At 55.5% G+C, this 24,857-nt stretch overlaps 2 protein-coding genes across 11 annotated transcripts in view; one reads left to right on the top strand and one right to left on the bottom strand.

Annotated features, from left to right (window-relative positions):
* Window positions 1–8,800, top strand: part of DHX30 (DExH-box helicase 30) — a 31,123-nt gene extending 22,323 nt beyond the window's left edge. For 6 of the 10 annotated variants that reach the window (XM_082347320.1, XM_082347318.1, XM_082347321.1 and 3 more), the window contains 16 exons: window positions 222–523; window positions 1,005–1,125; window positions 1,872–2,021; window positions 4,320–4,472; window positions 4,780–5,616; window positions 5,866–5,941; window positions 6,027–6,131; window positions 6,393–6,691; window positions 6,766–6,972; window positions 7,056–7,137; window positions 7,208–7,401; window positions 7,524–7,683; window positions 7,798–7,955; window positions 8,048–8,151; window positions 8,229–8,368; window positions 8,474–8,800. In XM_082347320.1, the coding sequence (XP_082203446.1) occupies window positions 222–523; window positions 1,005–1,125; window positions 1,872–2,021; window positions 4,320–4,472; window positions 4,780–5,616; window positions 5,866–5,941; window positions 6,027–6,131; window positions 6,393–6,691; window positions 6,766–6,972; window positions 7,056–7,137; window positions 7,208–7,401; window positions 7,524–7,683; window positions 7,798–7,955; window positions 8,048–8,151; window positions 8,229–8,368; window positions 8,474–8,727 (3,342 nt within the window). In that variant the 3' untranslated portion in view covers window positions 8,728–8,800. The remainder of the gene's footprint in view (window positions 1–221; window positions 524–1,004; window positions 1,126–1,871; window positions 2,022–4,319; window positions 4,473–4,779; window positions 5,617–5,865; window positions 5,942–6,026; window positions 6,132–6,392; window positions 6,692–6,765; window positions 6,973–7,055; window positions 7,138–7,207; window positions 7,402–7,523; window positions 7,684–7,797; window positions 7,956–8,047; window positions 8,152–8,228; window positions 8,369–8,473) is intronic. The other 4 variants (XM_082347317.1, XM_082347325.1, XM_082347324.1 and 1 more) reach the window with 2 other exon arrangements.
* Window positions 8,801–9,238: 438 nt separating this feature from the next.
* Window positions 9,239–24,857, bottom strand: part of MAP4 (microtubule associated protein 4) — a 109,174-nt gene continuing 93,555 nt past the window's right edge. The window contains 9 exon segments of the mRNA XM_082347326.1: window positions 9,239–11,369; window positions 11,371–11,451; window positions 13,781–13,893; window positions 15,374–15,455; window positions 19,297–19,389; window positions 21,188–21,301; window positions 22,757–23,049; window positions 23,170–23,229; window positions 23,803–24,004. Of these exon segments, the coding sequence (XP_082203452.1) occupies window positions 11,304–11,369; window positions 11,371–11,451; window positions 13,781–13,893; window positions 15,374–15,455; window positions 19,297–19,389; window positions 21,188–21,301; window positions 22,757–23,049; window positions 23,170–23,229; window positions 23,803–24,004 (1,104 nt within the window). The 3' untranslated portion in view covers window positions 9,239–11,303.

The raw sequence follows: 24,857 nt of genomic DNA, 5'->3' as shown, positions 1-24,857 counted from the left end.
CTTAATAGCTGTAAGAATTTACCTTGTCATTTTCATCTGTTAAAGCTAGACATGTTAAGTGCTCTCTCTGTGCCCAGTTCTGGACTAGGGCCTGAGGTGAGTAGACAGGTGAAAAAGCATGGCTCCCACACATGAGGGACTTACGGTGTAACTGGGCAGGTTCTGAGCAGCCTGAGGTGTGAGGGTGGTATGGGCCCTCACAACGCCCCTTTTTTCCCCAGGGCTGGGGTCTGCTGGGTCCCCGGAATGAGCTGTTTGATGCAGCCAAATACCGCGTGCTAGCCGATCGCTTTGGCTCTCCGGCTGACAGCTGGTGGCGCCCAGAACCCACCATGCCACCTACTTCCTGGCGGCAGCTGAATCCTGAGAGCATCCGGCCAGGGGGACCTGGGGGCCTATCCCGCTCCTTGGGCCGGGAGGAAGAGGAGGATGAGGAGGAAGAGCTAGAAGAGGGGACCATTGATGTCACTGAATTTCTGTCTATGACCCAGCAGGACTCCCATACCCCACTCAGGGATTCGAGGTACAGCCAGGGGCAGGGAATGCAGGGGAAGCTGGCTGCACCCTGACATGGGGTGGGGGGTGTTCCCAGGGAGTCTCCTCTGAGATGGGAGGGTCCCTGCCCCACATCTCAGTCCGTGTCTCTGTTATTCATTGCTACATCTACCTGTTCTTGGGGAAAGCCATTTGTGGCCATGTACTGTATGGCTGGGCTTTTGCGAAACAGCAGCACGGACCCTCCCTCCAGCTCACACTGGGGTCCTTCAGAGGCCCAGTAACTACTCTGCCTGCCCCCTGCCCCTACCCTCCTATCTGTTGGGGGGAACTGAGGGAGCGCCAGGTGTGCTTTGTGTCTGTGAGAGGATCACAGGCCAAGTGGAAATGCCCCAGCCTCCTGGCTGCCTACTGCAACTATGCAATATCCTAGCCCCTGGGTCTCAGAGCAGGTGAAATTGGCCCAGGAAGAGAGAGTGCTTTTTCACCTAAACTTTCGGTCCTCCCAGGGGGGGTTCCTTTGAAATGACAGATGACGACAGTGCTATTAGGGCTCTGACCCAGTTTCCACTTCCCAAGAACCTTCTGGCCAAGGTGATTCAGATAGCGACATCGTCCTCCACAGCCAAGGTGAGCTGGGTCTCCTATAAGTGTGTGTGACTGGGGAGCTGGCTTGGTCAAGTCTGGTTTTTCCTCCAGACCAGGTGGGAGGGAGACTACAGGTATACGGGAGGGCCGAAGATGCCCATTCTCCAAGCCCAGCCTGGGCCAGCTGGGGGAACTCCAGGTCCTTGGAGGGTTGAAGCAGCAGGGACAGATTGGAAGTCAGAACACTGGAGCACAGGGAGGGGGCTGGGGACTGTAGGAGTGGAAGACCTATATCTGTTCAAGGGTTGCGGGCAGGAAAGGAGGGTTTGGGGAGGGGGTGGCTGACTTGCTGAGGTTTTCATCTTTGTTGTCAAGCTGAGGGGCTTTGGTTAAGCAGAGCTTCTCTCCAGGCGCAAGGCCTTTTTGATCCCCCAGGATGTGCTTGGTTTTTAGCTTATGTTGACAGCTTCAACCTGCAGCTACCATCACACCTGTTTGCTTTGAAAGTGCTGAGAGGACAGTGGGCTAGGAGGCAGGTAGTGGCGTTGCCCAGATGCCGTTTCCTGCTGTGAAATCGTGGTACCACAGGAGAAGCAAGGCCAGGATCCGGGAGCTGCAGCCCCACAGGGCTGGCTTCTGCCTGTCCAGTGGCACTTCGTTTGTGGCTGATGCTTGGTACCTGCTCAGATGGGGGTTAAATCCATCTCTGCGTTCCTCGGCATTCTGAGAACTCCTGGATGTTTTCATTCCCTGCTTTTTTGTAACCATCTCTCTTGCCCTTTGTGTAGAACCTCATGCAGTTCCATACTGTGGGCACCAAGACCAAGCTGTCCACCCTCACCCTACTCTGGCCCTGTCCCATGACCTTTGTCGCCAAAGGGCGTCGCAAAGCAGAGGCAGAGAATAAGGCGGCAGCCCTGGCTTGTAGGAAACTGAAGGTGAGTGCATGATCCCTGGTGTGATGCATGAGATGTCTTGGAGCTCCCTGCTACCCTTGGCAAATGGTCCACTTTTCCAGGAAATGAAATCTACCACTGCCAGGCTTTTGGCCTGGGCACATAAGTATCTGGTATCCCAGCCTTGCTTGTCAGGCTGTGGGGTGCTGTTTCCAGGGCTTCTGCACAGTCCCTGTGGAGGTGCTTTGCCTGTGAGCTCAGCCGTTTCAGCACTGTTGGCTGGAACCTGGGTGAAGCCAGGAGGAGACCTGCTCATCATTCTGAATGGTATGGAGCTGGAGAAATGCTGTCTCTGTTGAGGGACAGACTTGGTATCTAGAAAGATCTTGATAACTTGGGCTTTGTGGCCAAAGCAAACCATGCGACGTTCATCTAGGATGAAGATTGAAGGGATCAACATCCAGGTGAAGGCAGTGGGGCTTACAGCTAGCAATCATTTTATTTATTTTTATATTTATTTTTGGCTGTGTTGGGTCTTCGTTTCTGTGCAAGGGCTTTCTCTAGTTGCGGCACGCGGGGGCCACTCTTCATCGTGGTGTGCGGGCCTCTTCACTACCGCAGCCTCTCTTGTTGCGGAGCATGGGCTCCAGATGCGCAGGCTCAGTAGTTGTGGCTCACGGGCCTAGTTGCTCCGTGGCATGTGGGATCTTCCCAGACCAGGGCTCGAACCCGTGTCCCCTGCATTAGCAGGCAGATTCTCAACCACTGCGCCACCAGGGAAGCCCTACTAGCAATCATTTTGAAGCGGCTTTGGAGGTCAGCTGATACCCCAGTTGTGGGAGTTAACCTGAACCCGTGGGGGTCTGGTTTGCAGAATAAGAGAGGAAGGAGGCCCTGTTTCACTCTGAATGGTCAGATATACCTTTGGTGTACATTTGGCTCTGGGAACTGAATTTTAGATAGAGCTGATAGGGGTAACAAGATCCTGGAGAACTGAAGAGGGATGGGCTCAGGTAAATGGTGAGAGGGAATGGATGTGTCATTACTTGTGGCCCAAGAGGACAGAACTAGGGCTAACTGGGAGAACTTTGAGGAAGTCTGAATTTTAATTTGATAGACAAAAACAGTGATGAACTTGTTCCCAAGAACTCTTGTTTTAGGAGGATATTTCCACTGTCCTGGGAGCATTTAATTCAAATTTGGGAAAACTAACGTTGGAATAAGATTGCACCTGTCACCATTGTTCAATCTGCTAATGTCCACATTTCTCCCCAGAAAATCACTTTTCGTGGACTTATTTTATTAAGCAACCGTTAGATTGAAACTGAAAAATAAATGCATTGACAAAAAACAAAAACAAACAAACAAAAAAGTGATGAGAAGAAGACCCTCAGCATGGTAGAGGCCTGTCTCAGGAAGGAACAAGCTTCCAGGTGGCAGCAGTGTTCTGAGAGCAGCTGCCTGCCCCCGGTCAGAGAGGCTGTAGGTAAATTCTCATAGTCCTGGGAAAGGACAGAGGCCTCCCCTGCAGCAAGGTGGCCCTGTTGGCACCTCTTCTGTTCTGGCACGAGGAGGCCGAGGGAAGGGGATTGGTGTCTGTGCAGGTAGACTTCTTAAAGGAGGGAGTGTTTGCTCTGGGTTTTGGAGGGTGTGCGGAATCCGGACATGACAGACTCTAGGGGAAAATGACTGGTTTTCCACACTTGCCCAATGTGTTGGAATGCTTTGTCTTATTTCTGGTGGGGTGGCTTTGGGCATATAGGGAAATAAAACAGAGAGTTTCCCTTCCAGTGGCTTATTTTATCAAGTTGCATAAGTAGGTATTTACGGGAACTTCCATGTATGTTTGTACGGTGGACTGGGTGTCATGCAGAGACAGGTGGAGGTGTGGCAGCTGGACGTGAAATGCGGCGGGGGTGGGCAGGCAGCGAAGGCAGAGGAGCCTGTGACTGGGTTCCGGGGTGGCTCAGGGCCTGGCCCCCCTGTCTCAGGTGAGGATTCATGGAGGTGAGCCTGGGCTGCTGTGGGGACTCTGGCTGCTCGGGGAGAGGTTTCTCTGTGGCGCCCGTCTGCGTGGGTGGGGGCTGTAACACTCAGACACGCCAGGTCTGGTTTTTCTTGAATCATTTTTAACTTTTTTTTTTTTTTTTTTTTTTTTTTTTTGGTGGAGACTTAACATTTTCCTGGTTCCTAATTTCTCCCTCCTGCACCATATCGGCCCAAACCCAAAAATGTCTTAGAAAAGAGGTTGCTCTGCACGACTTCTCTCAAGCTCCTGAGCAGGTCTGGGCCAGTTCTGGGGAGACAGGCATAGACCAGCCGCCCGTGTCCCCTCTGCAGAGCCTGGGCCTGGTGGACCGGAACAACGAGCCGCTCACCCACGCCATGTATAACCTGGCCTCCTTGCGCGAGCTGGGTGAGACCCAGCGCCGGCCGTGTACCATCCAGGTGCCTGAACCCATCCTCCGCAAGATAGAGACTTTCCTGAACCACGTAAGAGAAGCCCCACGTTCCTCCTTACCTGCCCGCCTTCATCTACTCATTACCAAAAGCTTTCACCTGCAGCAGGTGGTAGTGACTCCCCGCTTTCCCCACTGGGGATGGAGCCTGGGTGCACCCTTGCCCTGAGCAGTCCCGTCTTGCCCACGAGGGTCCCAGGGCAGTTGAGGACTGAGTTCTGCCCAGTGGGTGGGCCATAGCCTCTGGCCAAGGTGAATTGTGTGGAGGGTCTGGCTGGCTGTGGGTAAATGAGAAGAAGGTATTTCTCTTCACCATTTTGTTTGCCTCTCCCGTCCCCCAGTACCCCATGGACAGTTCATGGATCTCCCCAGAGCTCCGGCTGCAGAGTGATGACATCTTGCCCTTGGGCAAGGACTCGGGGCCACTGGGTGACCCTATCACAGGCAAGCCCTACATGCCCCTGTCAGAAACAGAGGAGCTGCGTCTGAGCCAGAGCCTGCTGGAGCTGTGGCGGCGGCGAGGGCCGGTCTGGCAGGAGGCCCCCCAGCTCCCTGTGGACCCTCATCGGGACACCATCCTCAGTGCCATCGAGCAGCACCCGGTGGTGGTCATCGCCGGGGACACGGGCTGTGGGAAGACCACGCGCATCCCCCAGCTGCTGCTGGAGCGCTACGTGACCGAGGGCCGAGGTGCTCGCTGCAACGTGATCATCACTCAGCCGCGCCGCATCTCGGCTGTGTCCGTGGCACAGCGGGTCAGCCACGAACTGGGCCCCTCCCTGCGCCGGAACGTGGGCTTCCAGGTGCGGTTGGAAAGCAAGCCTCCAACCCGAGGCGGGGCTCTGCTCTTCTGTACAGTGGGCATCCTGCTACGGAAGCTGCAGAGCAACCCCAGCCTGGAGGGCGTGAGCCACGTCATCGTGGACGAGGTGCACGAGCGGGACGTGAATACGGACTTCCTGCTGATTCTGCTCAAGGGCCTGCAGCGGCTCAACCCGGCCCTGCGGCTGGTGCTCATGAGTGCCACAGGCGATAACGAGCGCTTCTCCCGCTACTTTGGTGGCTGCCCTGTCATCAAGGTGCCTGGCTTCATGTACCCTGTCAAGGAGCACTACCTGGAGGATATCCTGGCCAAGCTGGGCAAGCACCAGTACCCACACCGGCATCGGCACCACGAGGTGAGGGGATACGCCCGCCCCGTCCTGCCCACGGCTCCTGGCCTTTTCTCCATGGATTCCCCTCCTCCTTCCCAAGCCTTGGTTTCCTTGCTAGAAATGGGAATGATCAGGCCTGCTTGACAAGGGTGTGGTGAGGGTTGGAGGTGATGTGTCACGTGCCTTGACCTCACCAAGTCGCGGTGGCTGGCCGTGTCCTGTGCACGACCCCTGGCCCCGGGGCTGTGACTGGCCTCTCTTCCCCCACCCCAGTCTGAGGATGAATGCGCTCTCGATTTGGACCTCGTGACTGATCTGGTTCTGCACATTGATGCCCGCGGGGAACCAGGTGGGTGCTTTCTTCTCTGTCCCGTGCCCCCCCTGCTCTCCATCTGCCGGGAGCCACTAGCTCATGCCTACAGGGCCCTTTACAGGTGGGATCCTCTGCTTCCTGCCTGGGTGGCAGGAGATCAAAGGAGTGCAGCAACGCCTCCAGGAGGCCCTGGGCATGCATGAGAGCAAGTACCTCATCCTCCCAGGTGAGAGCGTGTGCGCAAGGACGGTGGCCCCCGACACCAGGCTTGCCCTCTGTCTTGGGGAGTGACTCACCTGGGGCTCAGGGCCTTGGGTTTCTTAACAGGCTGCACTAGTTTTTTGCTGGCTTTGTGACCTCTACTGGGCATATTACTGATCTGGACTTCAGTTTCATCAAAATAGGGTCAAAATCCTTGCCTGCCCTCATATGGGGAGGTTTTGGCTGGAGCAGTGCCCGTGACCATTGTGTTCTTGCTGCCCGCCAGTGCACTCCAACATCCCCATGATGGACCAGAAGGCCATATTCCAGCAGCCTCCCGTTGGGGTGCGCAAGATTGTCTTGGCCACCAACATCGCTGAGACCTCCATCACAATCAATGACATTGTGCACGTGGTGGACAGCGGTCTGCACAAGGAGGAACGCTACGACCTGAAGACCAAGGTGGCACCCATCTCCTGGCCCCGCCCCAGCCCAGATCTACCCTGGGCCTGTGTGTCTGGAGAAGGCCACACCTCTGGGATCTCAGTGTCCCTGCTGTGGGGGGCAGTTGAGGAGCTGAGTGAGGTGAAGGCCAGGCACAGGGGAGCATGGAGGAAGGCGTGTGGTCTGTGTGGCTGCTCACCTGCCCCCTCCCCCAGGTGTCCTGCCTGGAGACCGTGTGGGTGTCACGAGCCAACGTGATCCAGCGCCGGGGCCGGGCGGGCCGCTGCCAGTCAGGCTTTGCCTACCACCTCTTCCCGCGGAGCCGGCTGGAGAAGATGGCCCCTTTCCAGGTGCCGGAGATCCTGCGCACGCCCCTCGAGAACCTGGTGCTGCAAGCCAAGATCCACATGCCAGAGAAGACGGTGCGGCAGAGGTGGGCGGGGTGGGCCCTGGGAAGGTGCAGGTGGGTTGCGGGCTAACGGGCTCCGCCTTGTTCGTGCTGTAGGCAGTGGAGTTCCTCTCCAAGGCCGTGGACAGTCCAAACATCAAGGCGGTGGACGAGGCTGTGATCTTGCTCCAGGAGATCGGTGAGTGGTGCAGGGCTGGGCCGGGCTGCGGAATGGCCGTCAGGGGCGGGACTGACAGCTGAACTTGCAGGGGTGCTGGACCAGCGGGAGTACCTGACCACTCTGGGGCAGCGCCTGGCCCACATCTCCACTGACCCACGGCTGGCCAAGGCCATAGTGTTGGCTGCCATCTTCCGTTGCCTGCACCCGCTGCTAGTGGTCGTTTCCTGCCTCACCCGGGACCCCTTCAGCAGCAGCCTGCAGAACCGGGCGGAGGTGGACAAGGTCAGACCCAGTGCCTTTTGCGTGGCCCTCTGCTCTCCCTTCCGGCCCTCCGCTCCCTTCGGTCCCGAGGTGGCTTCCTCTGGTCCCTGCCCTGTGACCCTGGCACCCTCCTCCCCTCCCAGGTGAAGGCACTGTTGAGCCACGACAGTGGCAGTGACCACCTGGCGTTCGTGCGGGCTGTGTCCGGCTGGGAGGAGGTGCTGCGCTGGCAGGACCGCAGCTCTCGTGAGAACTACCTGGAGGAAAACCTGCTCTATGCGCCCAGCCTGCGCTTCATCCACGGTCAGCGGGTCCCGAGCTGCCCTGAGCCCCTCCACCCTTCCCACTCGCACTGGGCCGGTGCACAGTGAGCTGTGAACCAGGGGCCTTAGGTTCACCCTGACTTTGCCTCCCCAGGACTCATCAAGCAGTTCTCAGAGAACATTTATGAGGCTTTCCTGGTGGGGAAGCCCTCGGACTGCACCCTGGCCTCTGCCCAGTGCAACGAGTACAGTGAGGAGGAGGAGCTGGTGAAGGGTGTGCTGATGGCGGGTCTCTACCCCAACCTCATCCAGGTGCTGCCTCGGGGAGGGGGCCCCAGGCCGTGACCTCTCTTTCCATCCCAGCTCCTTGCTCAACCCACCCACCTTTTCCTTCATCCTTGCAGGTGAGGCAGGGCAAGGTGACCCGGCAGGGCAAATTCAAGCCCAACAGTGTCACGTATAGGACCAAATCCGGCAACATCTTGCTGCACAAGTCGACCATTAACAGGTGGGGGACTGTCAGGCTGGGGCAGGGCAGCTGGGGTGGTTGAGCAGGGGGGCCTCACCCAGCTCTTTGTTCCCTAGGGAGGCCACACGGCTACGGAGCCGATGGCTGACGTATTTCATGGCTGTCAAGTCCAATGGCAGCGTCTTTGTCCGGGACTCCTCCCAGGTGCACCCACTAGCTGTGCTGCTACTGACCGACGGGGACGTCCACATCCGTGGTGGGTACCTGTACACCCCCCGCCCCACCGCTTCTCCGGCTGCTCTGTCTCCTCAGGGGTCTGGCTTCACTCACCCGGGCTCCCCGCGTCTTTCCCTTCCTCTAGATGATGGGCGCCGGGCCACCATCTCCCTTAGTGACAGCGACCTGCTGCGGCTGGAGGGCGACTCACGCACCGTGCGGCTGCTGCGGGAGCTGCGCCGGGCCCTGGGCCGCATGGTGGAGCGGAGCCTGCGCAGCGAGCTGGCTGCACTGCCGCCCTGTGTGCAGGAGGAGCACGGGCAGCTGCTTGCGCTGCTGGCAGAGCTGCTGCGCGGGCCCTGTGGCAGCTTTGACGTGCGCAAGACAGCTGACGACTAAGCCCCGTCTCCGCTGGGGCCATGTACAGAGTGCAAATGTTTATTTAAAATAAAGTTCTATTTATCCCTTGTGAGCATCGCTATCCGCTGGGGCTCCCCAAACCAAGAGGAAGAGTGAAGGCTCAGAAGGGAGGGCCCCAAAGTCTTTCTTAGGAGAGCAAGGGGCTTAGAACCCAGCCCTCAGGAGCTTGAACCACTCATGCGGTTCTTGGCTTGTGCTGCTTGGCCCAGTCTAGTCGTCTTTGTCACAGCCGCGGTGGGAGGCAGTGTCCTTGCGCGTGCGGCAGGGCCCGCAGCGTGGATCCTCTCTGGCTGGCTGCCACCTCCTAACCCAGGCAAACGGGGGAGGGAGAAGTTCCACAAGCAGCCTTAACCTTTGGTCACAGCCACAGATTCACAGACTGCACGCTGCACCCCAGTCCCTCGATGCGAGGGGACAAGCTGGGGGCTGTGGGGGCCTCGGATGCTGAAGACGTAGACAACCAGGACGTATACAGAAGACAGGGCCTGCGTGGTGGGACATACGAGCTTTATTTGTTCTGGAAATCGCAACAACAATCACAGATGGACATGGTTAACGGCTGAGCCATAAGCAAATGGGGAAGTACAGAAACGTTCCAGCCCCAACGGCTGCAGAATAGAACACAGCACACACGGCCTCCTCTGGTCCCACCTGTCAGGGCGGCCTTCTCAGCTTCTCTGGCTTGTGGGACCCTTCAAGGGAGCTGTGACCAAACCACCTTTCAGAACACTGATCACTCCAGCGCCCCCTGGAGTGCTCTCTGCCGGGGTCACCTCTCCCACCCCTACCTTTGGCCAACGGAGTAAAACGACCGAGAGCTTGTCCACCCCAGCATCAACACAGGTGCAGGTACCTTTAGGCCCAGCACTGTCACCCCACTGCATCTGGCACCCCACCTACCACTGCGTCCTCCCAGTTTCATCTCACCCTTTCTTGCAGACAAAACACGGATGCCCTGATGTCCCTGGCGCCGTTGAAGCACTGTGTGGACAGTCTCTGGCCCTGGGAGCGCTTTTTCCACAAGACCCCTGCAATTTCTTGGTATGTGCTTGGGGAGCTGGGGAGATGGTGTCGAACCTCCCTGGAGAAAATGCTACCTCAGAAAGGGAGAGCACCTGCCCAGCCCAGACACCCTCCCTCTACATGGACTTCGAATCTGATCCTAGGTCAGCAGCTCCCACCTTCTCAGCGCCAAGGGATGCCAGAGGAGAAGGTGGGGAGTGTGAGGGGCCAAGTCTGCACTGCAGAAAATGCTCTTCCAGAGGAGAAGCCTTGGAGACTCCCAGGCCATTTCACTACAAACTGTTACGTTTTAATCCTTTATTAGAAACCATGCAAACTTTAATACAAAAAATACAAGTGCAATAAGAATCTTCGTGTCAATACAATTCCCGGGACTTATCATTGCAGCCATCCCAAGACCAGGCCTAACCAGGACACACCCCTTAGGCTGGCCTCGCCTCTCCTCTCTCCCCTCTCCAGTCAGGCCGCAAGGGAGCCTGGATGGGTCATCTCATGTACTTATTTTTTTTTAATTTCCAGACTTGATTCCCCACTATCCACATGAGTTCTGAACACATTGGGCTCCCTGGCAACTGAGGGCTCGAGTGTCCTAGGTTGCAGGCTTGGAGGAATTTGACCTCCATGGCCCTTTCCAGCCCAACCGTGTCTCCCACCAGATCCCAGGGAATGAGACAGACATAGATGCCAAAACCAGCCTCTTGGTTAGAAAAGAAAAGCAGCATACACACAAAATGCCAGAACCACCAGTCCACACTCTGACCAGCCCCTAGCGGTCCCTGCCTGCCCTCTAGCCCACAGCCCCCCACTGCGCCTGCCCTGCCCACACCACCTCCGGGGCCAGGGCCCCGAGCTGCCCAAGACAGGGCAGCCTCCAATGCCTCACCTCCCAGCTGGAGGCTTCAGGATCTCCCCTCCCTGTTTCCTTTAACACCTACCAACGACTTTCATTCAGACATGGCTTCAACCTGCAAAACTACTCCACCGGTTTTCAGGTTATTAAAAAAAAAAAAAAAAAAAAAAAAAAGATAAAGTGTGACAGCAGCTAGGTAGGTATGGGAAGCAGCGGGGACAGGCAGCATTGCCCCTGACTAACTTGGGGGAGGGCAGCAAGAGGTGCCTGGCGCCACCTGCGAGGTGGGCACCACTGTGGGGTCAAAGGAAGAGGCAGTGGCTTAGCAGGCTCCAGGGTGCGCAGTCAGCGCCCAGCCGTCACGTGGACATCCACTTCCACTCTTCCCTCCAGATGGACCAGCGAGGAGGGAGCGTATGTCAGTTTCTCTTGGGTTTGGTCCAAAAAACCCAAACGAACAAAGAGGAGGTTGGACTCCGGCTCCCCCCACCCAGATCCCAGGAGGTCCCAAACTAGCCTCCCCCACCCAACTTTCCACCCAACCTTCTCCGCGGAGCAGCGGCGCAATGGTGAGGACGGGAGCCAAGCAGGGAGCTGGGTCTGGGGCCAGGAATGGAGGGAGCACGGGGACGGGGCTGCTGCCACCCTGGGCAAGTGAGGCAGGAGGGAGGGAGGGAGGGGCCTAGAGGGCAGCCCAGGAGAGGGAGCTAGGGGCCCAGGTGCCTGAGCTGGGGCCGCCAGGGAAGTGGAGGGGGGCGGGAGACAATGTCGGCCCCGTGGTCGGTGCGGGCCCTGGCGTTTGCCCGGAACGTCAGCCTGTAGGTCTCAATCTGCAGTGACACGGGAGGAGGGAAGGGAGAGGGTGACGGGGGAGACAAGAGGGGGGGACACGGGGGACGGAAGACGAGACCAGAATGTCATCATTAGATGCCTGGAAAATAAAAGGTTCCTTCGTTAAAATTCAGGCCACACTCTGGTCAGGAAACAAAGGAGTTTCAATCTGCAGCCAGTGGCAGGGCCCCTGGCTGGCCCTGAGGCCGAGCCCAGCCACTTACTTGTCTCCTGGATCTGGCTGTCCAAGGTCTGGGCCTCCCTTTGGTCACCACCCCCTGCCAGGGTGGTGTGGCCACTGAGGCCACTGGCTGAAGTGGGGGCGCCAGCTTCGGGCGCTGCCTCAGGGACGGCCGGCTCCTCCCCAGCGGGGGGGCCCGGACACGGAGGGGCCTCGCTGCCACCGCCCTCAGTCTACAAATGAAACAGTGGGGGAGACAGTGCAGGGTCAGTCGGGGAGGGCGTGTGATGGTGATGGTGGTGGGTTTCACACACAGTCCCCACCCCCGCTGCTGCCGCTCCCCATTGGCTCAAGGTACAGTCACCTGGGAGTCTAGACCAGGTGCCCCCCCGCCGCCCCCCCTGCCGCCCCCCCGCCCCCGCCCCCAGACCAACTCCTGGCCTGGGTGGCAGGGTGCTGGGTAAGAACTCAGGCTCTGGAGCAGGAGAGCAGTGCAGCCTGGCCAGTGACACACTCTGAGAGCCTCCTCTGGGAGACGAAAGGCTTCGTGAAGCCTCTGACATGAGAGGTGAAAGGTGCCTGGCTTCTCAACAAGGCTGATGCCAGATCAAAACACTTAGGACAGCAGATTGTTAGCAAACAAGCTAAGGAACGATCTCAAATTGTGGGTCTGGAGCCACTAGGGCTAGGGAGCTCCGGGAGCTTGAACCAGTTCCCGAGGGGTGCAGGCCGCCACCTCAGACCTAAGGGACCCCGGGGCACTCCCTGCACGTGCGAGTGTTCGGAGAGGCTTTCTCGGCCATTCCTGGGGCAGCCCTGCCCGTGTATCCATCATTCATGCACCCCTGACACAGGCCTCCTCTGTGCTGGGCACCTTTCTGGGGCCTGGGGACACAGAGGAGGGAAGAAGGTGTCCAAGGAGGTGTGAGGGAGACTGTGGGGGCCTGGCGAGGAAGGCCTTGAGGCGGCCGTGGACACCCAGTGTGAGTCCAGAGCACAAGAGGGAGGGCTGCTGGGAGGCACTGGCGAGCTGGCACGCCTGTGCTGGGAACGCCCAAAGGCGACAACGGGAGAAATCCGAGCAGTGAAAGAAACAGGCCTCTGTGTTAGAAAAATAGTTCCAGAAGTGATAAGAAAGGGAGGTGATGTGAGTAAAGAAAAGACTTGCGGTCAGAAAGGCCCAGGCGTGAGCCCTGGTCTGCGTGCGCCTGTCGTGTGGCCTGGGACAAGTGACTACACCCAAGTTAGTGCCCGGGGGGTGCTGACCAGAGAATGGCCCCTCACAAGGTATGGAGCACGTCCTGAGAGGCTGCGACAGAGGGAGCTAGTCTGGGCTTGAACAGAGCACTGAGGGGGGTGGGACAAAGTGCGGGCTGGGATGGAGCCGCGCTGCGCGGTCAGATGCAGGGGGAAGGCCCGCAGCGCTGCTCACGTCCCCTCTCCCTCGCCCACCCTTCCCTGAGCAGCTGCAGCCGCCCTCAGGCCTGGAAGCCGGCAAGGCGCTGCCCCCACGGCCCCGCTACCCAATGACACGGAACAAAGGACAGACAGCATCTTGGCAGACAAAAGGTCTCACGGTACTGTGGAAGGAGTGCGAAGGGACGAGAGGGAGGGAAGGGAGGAGAGGCCCAACCAGGATGGGAAGCCCGCCGCCCGAGTGCTCTCCAGAGCCCGGCCGCGCAGGCCTCCAGAGCGGGTGGGTGCCGGGCCTGCCATCACGGGCAGCTAAAAATGCGCCATCCCGCTCCCAGGACCGGAACAGAGCCTGACACAGAGCAGGTACCGAACACTCCCGTCTCAGGAGGTGCTGCGAGAACTGTACCACACAGACCCCGGCCTTGTGGGGACCTGCACTCCAGCCCTGTCCCTCTGAACATGGCTGAGACGGGCTCAAAAAGGCAGGCCGTGGCTCTCAGGAGAACATTCCGTCTCCAGCTGGACAGGTGAGAGGGGACCGGGCTGGGGCCTCTTCACCTCTCCTGCCTTGCTCAGGACTGATGACAGATGATGGAAACAGCAATGGTGTGGGTGAAACATGACCCCTGAAGAGACTGAGGGGCGGTGACAGGTGCCCACCTGCTGGGACCCAGACTCCAGCCGCACAACCCCACCCCCCAGCTGTGTCCCCGCCAGGACCCACTCACTACCTTCACGGCGCCTCCTGCGGGCAGGTGGCCCACGTTATCAAGGGATCCCACCTTCGCCTGGGCCTTCTCCTTGAAGTTCAGCTTCTGACTTTCGATCTTGACATCTCCTCCACCTGGAACCAAACATAAATGGGTCACTATGCGTGACAGAGAAATACCCCTACAGGCAAAGCCAGGAGGCTGGCCAAGGACTGGGATGTGCCCAGTATAGAAATGGGGAAAACGTGACCTGCTCTGAGGACAAAGGAAGAGGCACAGTGAACACATGCTTTCAACCTCATAAACACCCTGTTGGTCAGGGTCAGGATCCTGGAATCCTGGTTTTCCAGCTGCCAGCACTGATACTGGAGGAGAGGAGTGACTTGCCCAAAGTCACCAGTGAGCCAGTGACTCACAGGATGGAGTATGGTCTAGGTGAGCAGTTTAACTGAATCTCACTGCCATGAAAAGAAGGGAAGGCAAGAGGCGGGAGCAGAGGGGAGGCAGTCGGTACACAGGCAACGCTCACAGCTTAGCCAGAGTGTGGCCACGGGATCAAGGGCCAGAGCACTGTCACTGGCCACCTGGCCCCTCAGCTTGGCTTTCCCTTGAGCCCTTCTTCATTCTCCCATCTCCTCTTTGCTCATATCACCAACCTCAACACCTAGCTTCCTGTCAAATCCTCCAGGTATCCTACCCACTGGATTTCTGGCCCCTTGCAAAAACTGGACCTCAAGTCACTCAGTGTCACTAGGGAAGGAGGTTATCTCACAAGAGTGGATTTTCCAGATAGAAGGAAAAATGAAGGTTAGTTAAGGGCCAAAGTGTTTTGATCCTTTTAAACAGAACACCTTCTAAAATGGATGACACTTTTTGCTGAGAGGGAAGGGAGTTTTCTTTGCCTTCACCTTAACTGGCCCGTGGCGACTGATCTCTGAGACACCAGACCTGTCAGCCAGTGTGCCTGCCACTACAGATACGGCCCTGCCCCAAATCTGCTGCCGACCCAGGGTCCAGGACACACGAGGCTCTTAGGGTACAGCCGAGGCAAGAACGCAGGCCCTGCTCAGACAACATTGCCAGCAGCTCAGAGGCCTCCGCGGGGGCGCCAGGCCACCTGTGCTGCTGGCAGGAGAGTCTGCATTGCTGTAATGGCAAGATCCACATGGGCAGGCCGAGGTGGCATTATTGAATGGCTCCCTATCTCCTGCTGGAGCTGCTGGTGGATGCTTCACTGCTCGGGTATACCCTTTGCTCCTGAGTCTGACAGGCAAGGCCCGGCCACCACTCTCCAGAGCTCCTTCAGCACCAGCTCCTGAACGCTTGCCTGGGAGGCCAAGAAGGGTTCTTAGCCCATAGCGCACCTTTCCCCTAGGCCTAGGTCAACAGTGCCGTGAACACGGCAGGTCCTCAAGACGCTGCTGGTGCAAATGGCAGCCCTTACACACTGTTCCTCCTCCAACTAAAAGGTTAGTGCCCAGAATCCCCCCTCCCTGACAGGGACTGAGGACTACGTTGTTTCTACTGCTGTGCCCTGGGTGTGTGGCTCCAGGAATCTTCATGGAAGGACAGAGACATAGGGGTGAAACCTGGGACAAGGGAGGCACCACTCACCAGGCTTGTGCTTAATGTTAGCCTTGGACCCACACTTGGAGGAGACCTTAGAGATGTCCACCTTCTTGTTCTGAATCTGAACCTGAGGAGAAAAACACACAAAAAAATGACTGCCTCAGAGAGAGAGTGTATATTGCCAGGTCCAAACCCATGCTCTCTTTATAGTCTCCAAACCTGAGCTCAGAGGCCGCCTTCTCCAAAGCCTTCCCTGGCTCTAACCTCACTCCATCTCTTCTTCATACCATCTCTTGAAAGGACCTCAGCATCAGCTCTACGCTAATCGCTTCATGTGCTCAATCATCATCTATAGCGCACCTACTACCATCAAAACAGCAGCCTCTACTCTGGCTCATCTTTCCAACAAGGCTGCAATTCTCCCTAAACAGGAGCATGGGGAAATGCACTTTTCCCAGCCACAGATCTGGCAGCTGCTAAAGCCACCACGTGGCCTCGGCAAAGGTGACAGGCTCATCTTGCGCCATGCCTGAGATGACCTGTGAGGAGTCAACAGAGGTCACTCGCCACGGCTGGGCTCTTGCCAGGCTGTGGAGCCCACACATCTGTTGACAGTGAGCCACAGCTGAACCTAGTCCCCAAAAAAAGAATAGCTGATGAGGGGAAGTTTCGCTGTATAGGTGTATTCCAGCCAATAAATGAAGAAGGGACAGGAGAATTAGAGTCTCACCACAGTGCACCTTCACTGAACTCATGGTTTTGGGCATCAACAGCCGCCAGCATCACGAGGAGCGAGACGACGAGAAGGGTGAGACATTACGTTTCCTGACAGAAACACCACCACTGCCTATGAACGTCTTGCAAAAATGTGGGGAAAAAAATCGAGTCTGAATCAATCTAAAGAAAACTGGAACTAATGAATATGTTAAGTGAAACCATGGGGACATCCTCAGCAGAATCCAAATTCTAGGACAAACCACTCAGTTTACTCTTGAAAAATATTACCGTGAAAAAAGAAAAAATGAACAGGGAACTTGTAGAGTAAGAGAAACCTAAGATTATAAGATGCAAATCAACCAATCACAACTTACGGACCTTGTTTCCTGATTAAGCAAACCTGTTTAACATGCTATGGGATTTTATATTATATACATATGTATATTAGAGTTCTTATCTTTTAAAGTTACATACTGGAATATTTGCAGATGAAAGATATAACTAGAACTGGCTTCAAAATAACTGGGGTGGGCATTTATAGATAAGACTGGCCACAAAGATAATAAATGAAGCTGGGTAAAAAAGTACATCCAGTTAACGTTACCATTTCTTCTACTTTTCTATATGTTTGAAAATTTCTATAATTAAAAGTTTTAGGGACTTCCCTCGTGGCGCAGTGGTTAAGAATCTGCCTGTCAATGCAGGGGACACGGGTTCAAGCCCTGGGCCAGAAGATCCCACATGCTGCGGAGCAAGTAAGCCCGTGCACCACAACTACTGAGCCTGTGCTCTAGAGCCCGCGAGCCACAACTACTGAAGCCCGCGTGCCACAACTACTGAAGCCTGCGTGGCCTAGAGCCCACGCACCACAACGAAGAGTAGCCCCCGCTCGCCGCAACTAGAGAAAGCCCGCACACAGCAACGAAGACCCAACGCAGCCAAAAATAAATAAATAAATAAATAAATTTTTATATCTATAAAAAAGTTTTAAAAAGCTTAATTGCATCTCACTGAGTTAACAAAGCCTCTGAGACAAGGCTCTGCCTTCCCAGGCTGGTACATAGAGGAGCCACAATCTGCTTCCAAAAGATCCCCCCACCTGCTCCCCTAGCCACTGGCCTCCACTGATGGCTTCGGCTTCAGGGAGCCACGTGCTGCTGCTCTGGCCTAGGAAGTGTGTTTCTCGTGCTGGGCCCAAAGTCACCCGCAGTGACGCCCGGCAGCCAGCACCAGCCTGTTCACCACCAACCCGGCATTCCTGCACCTCGCTCCAGCCGTGTGCTCACGTGATCTGCCCCTGGCCTGCAGGCCACTGCAGGTGTCAATACTGCTACTGAAGTGACACTGCGAACAGGTCTCAGAACCCATTAGCATGCACACCCCTCCTTGCAAGGGTGAAATGGAACTAAAACTGCTGCAACATTTAAACTGGGATCAGCCACAGAAGTAGCTGCTATGTTCTCCCCCGACGGCCTCTCAGTTCTCAACAAGAGGCATGTTTATGTGTACGTGGGGACATGTGGGGAGTACTGACCAGGATCCTGTTCCAAGCCACTAATCCCTGTGGTAACCCCAGAGTTTCTCTCTGGGGGGAAGGCGGGCCCTGTGGGGGAATGGGGTTAGACGCGTACAGCTGGCAGCCACCCTTCTTACATGCAGGTATATTTATGGTGGCTTTATGGAGGGGCTGATGGAAGCCACGACAGCGCCTTAGTCCAGGCTGTTTACCCTCATCTTCCCACCTGGAAACACTGTCACAGGCATTTTCCTAATGCTCTGATGTTTAAGGAAACCTCCTAAAATGAAAACTCTTTTAAAAAGTACATTCCCTCGCCAAAAAAATCTTGTTTGAAGTCATGTGTAGGCAGTGTGGGAAGACCATACTAGGTGACAGATAAACGAGGACTTATTTTCAGAGCTCTGACATACACCACACAACATATATAAATGCATTTCTGTGACACACACACACACACACACACACACACACAAACCCAATTCCCTCAGAATCCCTGTTCACCTTCTGTTTGCATCTAGGCCAAAGCCTGAGAGGAAAAGCTAGGGCCGGTGCCTACCTGCGCCCTTCACGGGTTGGATCTTTCTCACCTTAACCAGACACTGCCTTTAAAAGCTTCACCCACCTCTGCCTTCCCACACTGGGATGGCTGATCTCTGGCCAACTTCCAAGATGGCCAAGAACCGGCCACCCAAGTGCCAAGGATGCAGTTTCTACCCACGCCAGGAAGAGCCAGTGGTGGGGAGATGACCAGGAAGGACGTGCAGTAGGGGAGTTGTGCGGGGGGAAGAAAGAGGTGTTCTATGTTTGCACCCTCACAGCAGAACTGCAGGGTCGAGCCCTCTGTAAGCCATGGGCAGGATGACATGACCACCGAGGGGGCAGGGGGACAGAGCCTAAAAATGAAGAAGGTAAGCAGAGCGGGACTTAATCCAGGTCAGGAAAGAGAGGAGAAGGAATTGAATGAACCCAAGGGAGACCAGGACAGGGCAGCTCTCTCCCTCTTGGGGTGGGAGAGAAGCGAGGGGAGAGGCGGTGAGGGCAGGGCTCTGTCACAGGGACGTGGAAAATGCAAGTGTGTTCTCCACATGCCAGATGACAATGGTGATCTACCCGGTCTCTCCCTAGACCAGGACCTCCCTATGAGCTCCAGTCACCTGTGTCCCCAACACAGATCTAAAGGGTGGCACAGAGTAGCAGCATGATAAACAGGATGTCTGGATGGGAGAGGGAAAGAGCCAAAAAGAAAAGGAAATAGGAGGAGGAAGGGGTTGGAAAAGGGAAACAGTGGGGGAAGGAGAGCAGAAGGAAAAGCGGGGGAAGGAAGCAGGGAGAGCAGAGGAGAAAGAGCAGAGTCACAGAGATGAAGTGAGGGCACAGGAGGCGGGGGCGCATGTGGAACACAAACGCCCTGCTCTACAACAGCAAGGGCTCGAGGATGGGCTCTGGAGAAGTCCGGACATCTGTCTCCAGGTCAGGACCACTGCATCCCCAAGAGCGGACTCGAGACAGACTACGTCCCTCAGACCAGGTCTCTGAACCCCTAAGGCCTCCCACCCACAGGGGCAAAAGATGCTAAGTGGGTGTCACCCAGCTGTCGTTTAGGGCTCACCAGAAACACTCAGTCTGAACACATTTGAGCATCGGGGTCCCCCCGACTCCGCTCGCCCACCAGCGCGGGGCGGCCCTCTCTCCAGGGTGCCTCAGACGCCAGCGGCCCCGAGCGCATACTTACATTACCACCTCCAGGGACATGCTTAATATTGTCCTTGGAACCACACTTGGACTGAATATGGCTGTAGCTCACTTTTTTGGAGACTATCTGGACCTGGAGTGTTAGAGAACAGAAAAAACAACACAAAGGGAGAGGGCTGGTTAGAACCGACACGGGGCAGGCAGTGAGTCCACACGTGACCACGATGAGCGGCAGGGAGTGCTGTTAAAACCCCACCTTCAGCAGAACAGCTGTGGAAAAGCACAGGCCAAGGAACTGGAAGGAGCAGGAAAGGGAGGGAAAACACGAACAAACAACACAAGGACAGAAGATGTCGCCAGAGCGCTACATGGTCATCCTCACTGCTCCTGGGGGCCGGCTGCAGTTCACAGGGTGCAGACAGCAGTGGCCCCAATGTCCACTCGGCCACGGCCCACCCCCGCCTGCTCTCTCCCCGACGCTCCTCTCTGCAAGGGTCCTGCTCATCCGGACACATCCTCACCCAAGGATGGCACTTCCCTTAAATCTGGGGCCTGGAATCGCTGCAGCCAGACCTGCTCTAGGAAGAAAAGGCTGCGTGGAGAAGCCCGGGGCCGCTGGCTCACGGCCCAGATCTGACGCTGATGGGAAGGAAGGGACCAGAGGCCGCTGGACCTGCTATGCAGAACCCTGGGCACCAGGGGGCACAGGCCGAAGCCACACTTCCACACAGAGCCCACTTGTCTCAGGACTCAAGAAAGCACAGTGCAATTGAGGTTTAAGTCTAGTCTTCTTTTTGATTCCAGGGTAAAACCCCTTCCACAATCCTCCAGATGTCCAATCCTGTGCCCTGTTTCATGTGTAAAGAGACTAGGCTCTGGGCAGGGCTGCAGTGAGGCACAATCTGGGGGGGCACCTGCACAGTGTGTTGTATATAAACGGCTCCCCCTGGAACGGAGCAACACAAAGGCTCAGGATCCAAGATCTGGGACAAAGAATTCTTTTTGAGCCTTCTCAAGAAGGAATAGTTGCCAGCATCCTTCCTTCCTTTTCTTAGAGCACCTCACAAATGATGTAGCCCCCAAACTGAAGAGTTCTCCCCAGAGTAGAGAAATCTACCCTGAGAAACTCCAACTGTTTCTTGCCTTCTTTACAACATCAGTGATGAGTAACTGGTGAGCAAACCACTTTCCTAATGAACCAGAGACCTACAGGACCTCTAGAAGCTCCCAAGAACCATGGCGCAGCCTTCCCCACCTGCCAACCATACAAAGTCCTTGCCCTGGCCACCTACCTGCCACAGATAAGGACAGAAGGTTCCCAGGGCAAGAGGAGGGCCCTGGCTCCAGGGTGTGGAGACAAGGGGAAAGAACCTAGCATTTCCCCGCTGCATCCAGGTGACAGTGCAATCCCTATGCTGAGTGGGTTTTCGCTGGGAATCAGCATCCTAACTTTCAGTACAGAGGTCCTTGGAGAACCAGGACAAATGAAGCTATCTCCACACCCAGAGGTGTTGAGAGGGGCCTTCAGCTGAACTTGAAGCACAGGGGCTGCAGGGTTCCTATTGCTGGAAGGTTACCAGTGCCATGTCTTACTGAGGAAGAAGCTGGGTACTCTGTGTTTGTGTACATAATGGGTGTGTTTCAGATCAAGGTCAGAGTGAAGGAAGTGACTGAAAGTGTTTGGATCCATTTTATCCAGCTAAATAAATATTCCCTAAAGGGCTAGTGGGCTCCTACCTCTGTTAACTTTCAGGTTAATAGAGAATATTTTCTGATGCCTGAGTCATCAAACACAGAGGAAGGAACACGGGGAGAAGTAGAAACTAGTTAAGGACAGGAAAAAAGTGCAATAGAAGGGAAAGTGACTGAGGCTGGAAGAAACAGTTGACCATCTTTTACCTTCAAGAGGTAAAAGTCTAAATAAAACTCACTTTCCCAGCAGGCGGTTTCTGTGCACTGCCAATTGGGCCGGCTGCTTTAGTGACTGCGTTAGGTTCAGGCTTTCGAGCTGGAGCAGCTGCCTCTGTTTTTTTCTCTACTTTGGCCTGGATGGAGATAAAGGGAGGGCAAATTTCAAACCAAGAGGACAAGAGCCCAGATACTAAGAAGGGAAGAAGGCTGAAGGGGACTCGCATCCAGGCCAGGCCACCATGCAGAAGCAGGTCACCCTTGCTCCTAGAAAAAAACCACCGATTTGCCAGGGCAGACCAAGCTGGAGGGAGAGGGGCTACAGACCAGACTTGAGACACGAGGAAGAGATCAAGACACCATTCGTGAAGAAGAGGCAAGAAGGAGGCTAAATAAGCGATTCTCTTCTGAGTGTGTACTGGGGTTTTCAAATCACAATGTCCCACCCCCATGCCCCATGTTCTGATATGCCCCAAGCAAGCTGCCATGGTCACAGGGAGCCACTACTGATGATGGGAAGTGTCACACCCTCGGGTACGTTGGAACAGAAAATACTTTCATCACCAGACTGAGTTACTCAACTCTCCACCAAGACCTCCTGCCACTTTTGCACCATGAAAACATAAGAAGAGCACGGGCAGGGGTGGGGAACGGGCAGGCCATCAGCACCACAGCCCCAGATGCCTGGCTGGGAATGTTAGAGCCATAATCTCTTGTCAAAAGCAACTCTTGGGCCCTTATCCCAGTTTTCCATCAGCACCAGGATTCTGCTTCATTTTGGACCCTCTTCAATTTTTTAGCAGCTCTGGATTGAAGCAACTTAAGTATCCTATCATGAGTGGCGGGTGGGCGAGGGGGAGGCGCACGCCAGTGGTGGTGGTTTAAGTGCTAGAGAATGAGGCAGGAGGTGAGAAGGTTGCTGCTCCTGGGACTTTGAACTTGGACTTTTGCCACCACCTTTTCACACATAAAATCCCCGTGGTTGCTAATAGTTAACAAATAATTCTGAGGTGGATGCACCCAGAAAGTCCTTAAAGTGAAGCGCTGTGGCCAGCCATGCTTCTCCATCTCAACACTCTATCATGGTCCTTTGTTTAGGAAAGCCAGGGGCTCGCAGCAAGTCACCCTGGTCACAAGAGGACACTAGTCCTCGTTCAGACAGACTCTCCACCCAAGACACAGCTTCAGGAACAAAGAGGCGGTCCATCTTTTGCCTATCCTGCTGTTCACAGTGCAGGGGTAAGAAACAGAACCAACCAGGTTCCCGCCCAGTGTCTCTCACCTGTTCAAGGCTCAGAGTCCTCCTCTGTTTGACTTGTAAAGCAGAACCCTTTTGCCTCCAAAAATGTAAGCCTAAACCCCAAAATGCAGAACAGGTGAGGAAAAGAGAAAGCTCAGAGCCACCTGCTTGCTGCTGCTGGGAGGCGGAGCCCAGGATGAAATTCCCTGACACTGAATCCAACGTCCTGACTGCTCCCTGCATGGTGGGCCCCTTGGGCCGATGCAAGGACATGCCTGGGAACGGTGCTTAGATGTGGCAGGGGAAGAAGCAGGGGCCAGCATGCCGAGGACCCCAAGCTCCCTGGACTCACCCGGCCTCCTCCAGGCTGATGCTTGATGTTTTCCGTGGAGCCAACCTTGGAACGGACATTCTTCAGATCAGGGGCAGAAGCATTGGTAGCCACGCGGCCCAGCCTTGGGGCAGAGGAGCTGGGCTTGGCTGACGTGAGCTTCTTGTCCACGGAAGGAGTCCCAGAGGGCCGGGGAGGCGTGGCTGTGGGCTTCACGCGGCTGGGAGTCACCCCTGCTAGGGGTGCCGCCCCAGGGACGGCGGCGCTTTTCTTCACGGAACTGGTGGAGGTGCTCTTTGGGCGACTCACGTCAGCTGCAAAGGTGGGAGTGAGAGATAACAGGTGTGCAGGGGAGAAAGCAAAGGGAGCCTTAAAGCCATGGAAGAGGTGGGGGTTTAAATCTGGGATCCATGAAGCGGGGGATGGGGTCTTACCTGGTGCAGACTTCGTAGCCATCTTCTTGATGTCTGCAGGTTTCCCCTCAGTCTTGACTGCTGCACAAACGTATACTTTTTAACATCACGTTTAACAAAATAACCTACTGAATGGCTCATCCAAAACTGAGATTCATGCATTCATTCAACAATTACTAACCTGTTTGAGCCAGGGGCTGTGCTAGTATCTGAGAACAAACTAGTAAATCAGACAGCCAAGTAAAGACCACGCCCTGATGGAGCGTCCAAGGCCAAGCACTGTGTCTTACTCTTTTCTACAGTCTTGACAATGCCTTCCTTCTACGTGGCCTTTCTTTGAATGGCCTATTTCTTATCATCAAAGTCCATGAACACAACGTGCTGGGTGCTGTGGAGTTACTAAGAAAGGAATAGTAAATTCTACCTTGGAATTCATGAGAATCCCCTTCACTCAGGATTTTTCTGGATGCACATATCTACTAACCTCACATGGGGATCGAGACTACCACTTTTCAATGGACCTCATTAAGGGCTGGTGCACAAGCAGGTCTGCACAGCTGTCTGTGATGCTGGCTGGCGCTATGGCTGGGGCAAAAAGCCAAGGCCCCACCCTCCTCCCCACTGGTTCCCATGGGAGGGAAGCGCAGTACTCACCAGTGGGCCTCTTGGGTAGGGGTGTAGAGGGGCTCCTACTGCTTGGCCCAGCTGAGGCAAGAGTGGCAGCTGCTGTGGCTTTTGGAACAGTCTGGGTGCTCTTGGAGCCAGGCCTACCGGCCAGGGCAGAAGCCAGCTTGGATGGTGAGGCTGGCTTGGATGGTGAGGCCCGCTTCTCAGGAATCTTTGCCTCTGCAACAGGCTGCTAATAGGAAAGTGGGAATAAGAGCTGCAGGTCAGCAATAGGCCGAGGAATTCATGCCAAAGGATGGTTCCATATACGCTTATGCCAGAAAGCAGGGGTACTGTGGGTTTGGCACCCACTGATAGGAAATGTATGTGGCTATACGATCAAAGTCCACACAACATGGGAAATGGCCACGTAGGGTGCCATGTAATCGGGGATCAGGAAACAGGGAGTCAAACCACCTCAATCCAACCTGAACCAGTGAGAATGAACAGCCCTGAAAATATACCACACCACAAACTACGTCTGCCTCAGGATCCACTGCATTAAATACTTATGTATTTAAGGTATTAATATTTGACCAGAGATCAGACAAATACATAAACAAAACAAAAAATTTAAAATGTTCAGTCAAATTCAGCCATTCTTTTTTTTTTTTGAGGAGAGAGTTTAATTATTATTATTATTATTTTTTTTTATTTATGGCTGTGTTGGGTCTTCGTTTCTGTGCGAGGGCTTTCTCCAGTTGCAGAGAGCGGGGGCCACTCTTCATCGCGGTGCGCAGGCCTCTCACTGCCGCGGCCTCTCTTGTTGCGGAGCACAGGCTCCAGACGCGCAGGCTCAGTGGTTGTGGCTCACGGGCCCAGTCGCTCCGCGACACGTGGGATCCTCCCAGACCAGGGTTCGAACCCGTGTCCCCTGCATTGGCAGGCGGATTCTCAACCACTGCGCCACCAAGGAAGCCCAAATTCAGCCATTCTTTTGGCTAAGATGCACCCAGTGAATTCTGAACAGGATGCAGCTGCAGCTGGAAACTGCATTGGCCAAATCAGTCAGGTCTAAGCTCCAGCCCCAGGCAGGCCCCCAA

The sequence above is a fragment of the Balaenoptera borealis genome (assembly GCF_965194805.1).
Source record: "Balaenoptera borealis genome assembly, chromosome: 12".
NCBI classification, from domain to species: domain Eukaryota; kingdom Metazoa; phylum Chordata; class Mammalia; order Artiodactyla; family Balaenopteridae; genus Balaenoptera; species Balaenoptera borealis.
Note: the sequence above shows the minus strand (reverse complement) of the source record. Positions and strands in the feature narration are given on the sequence as shown.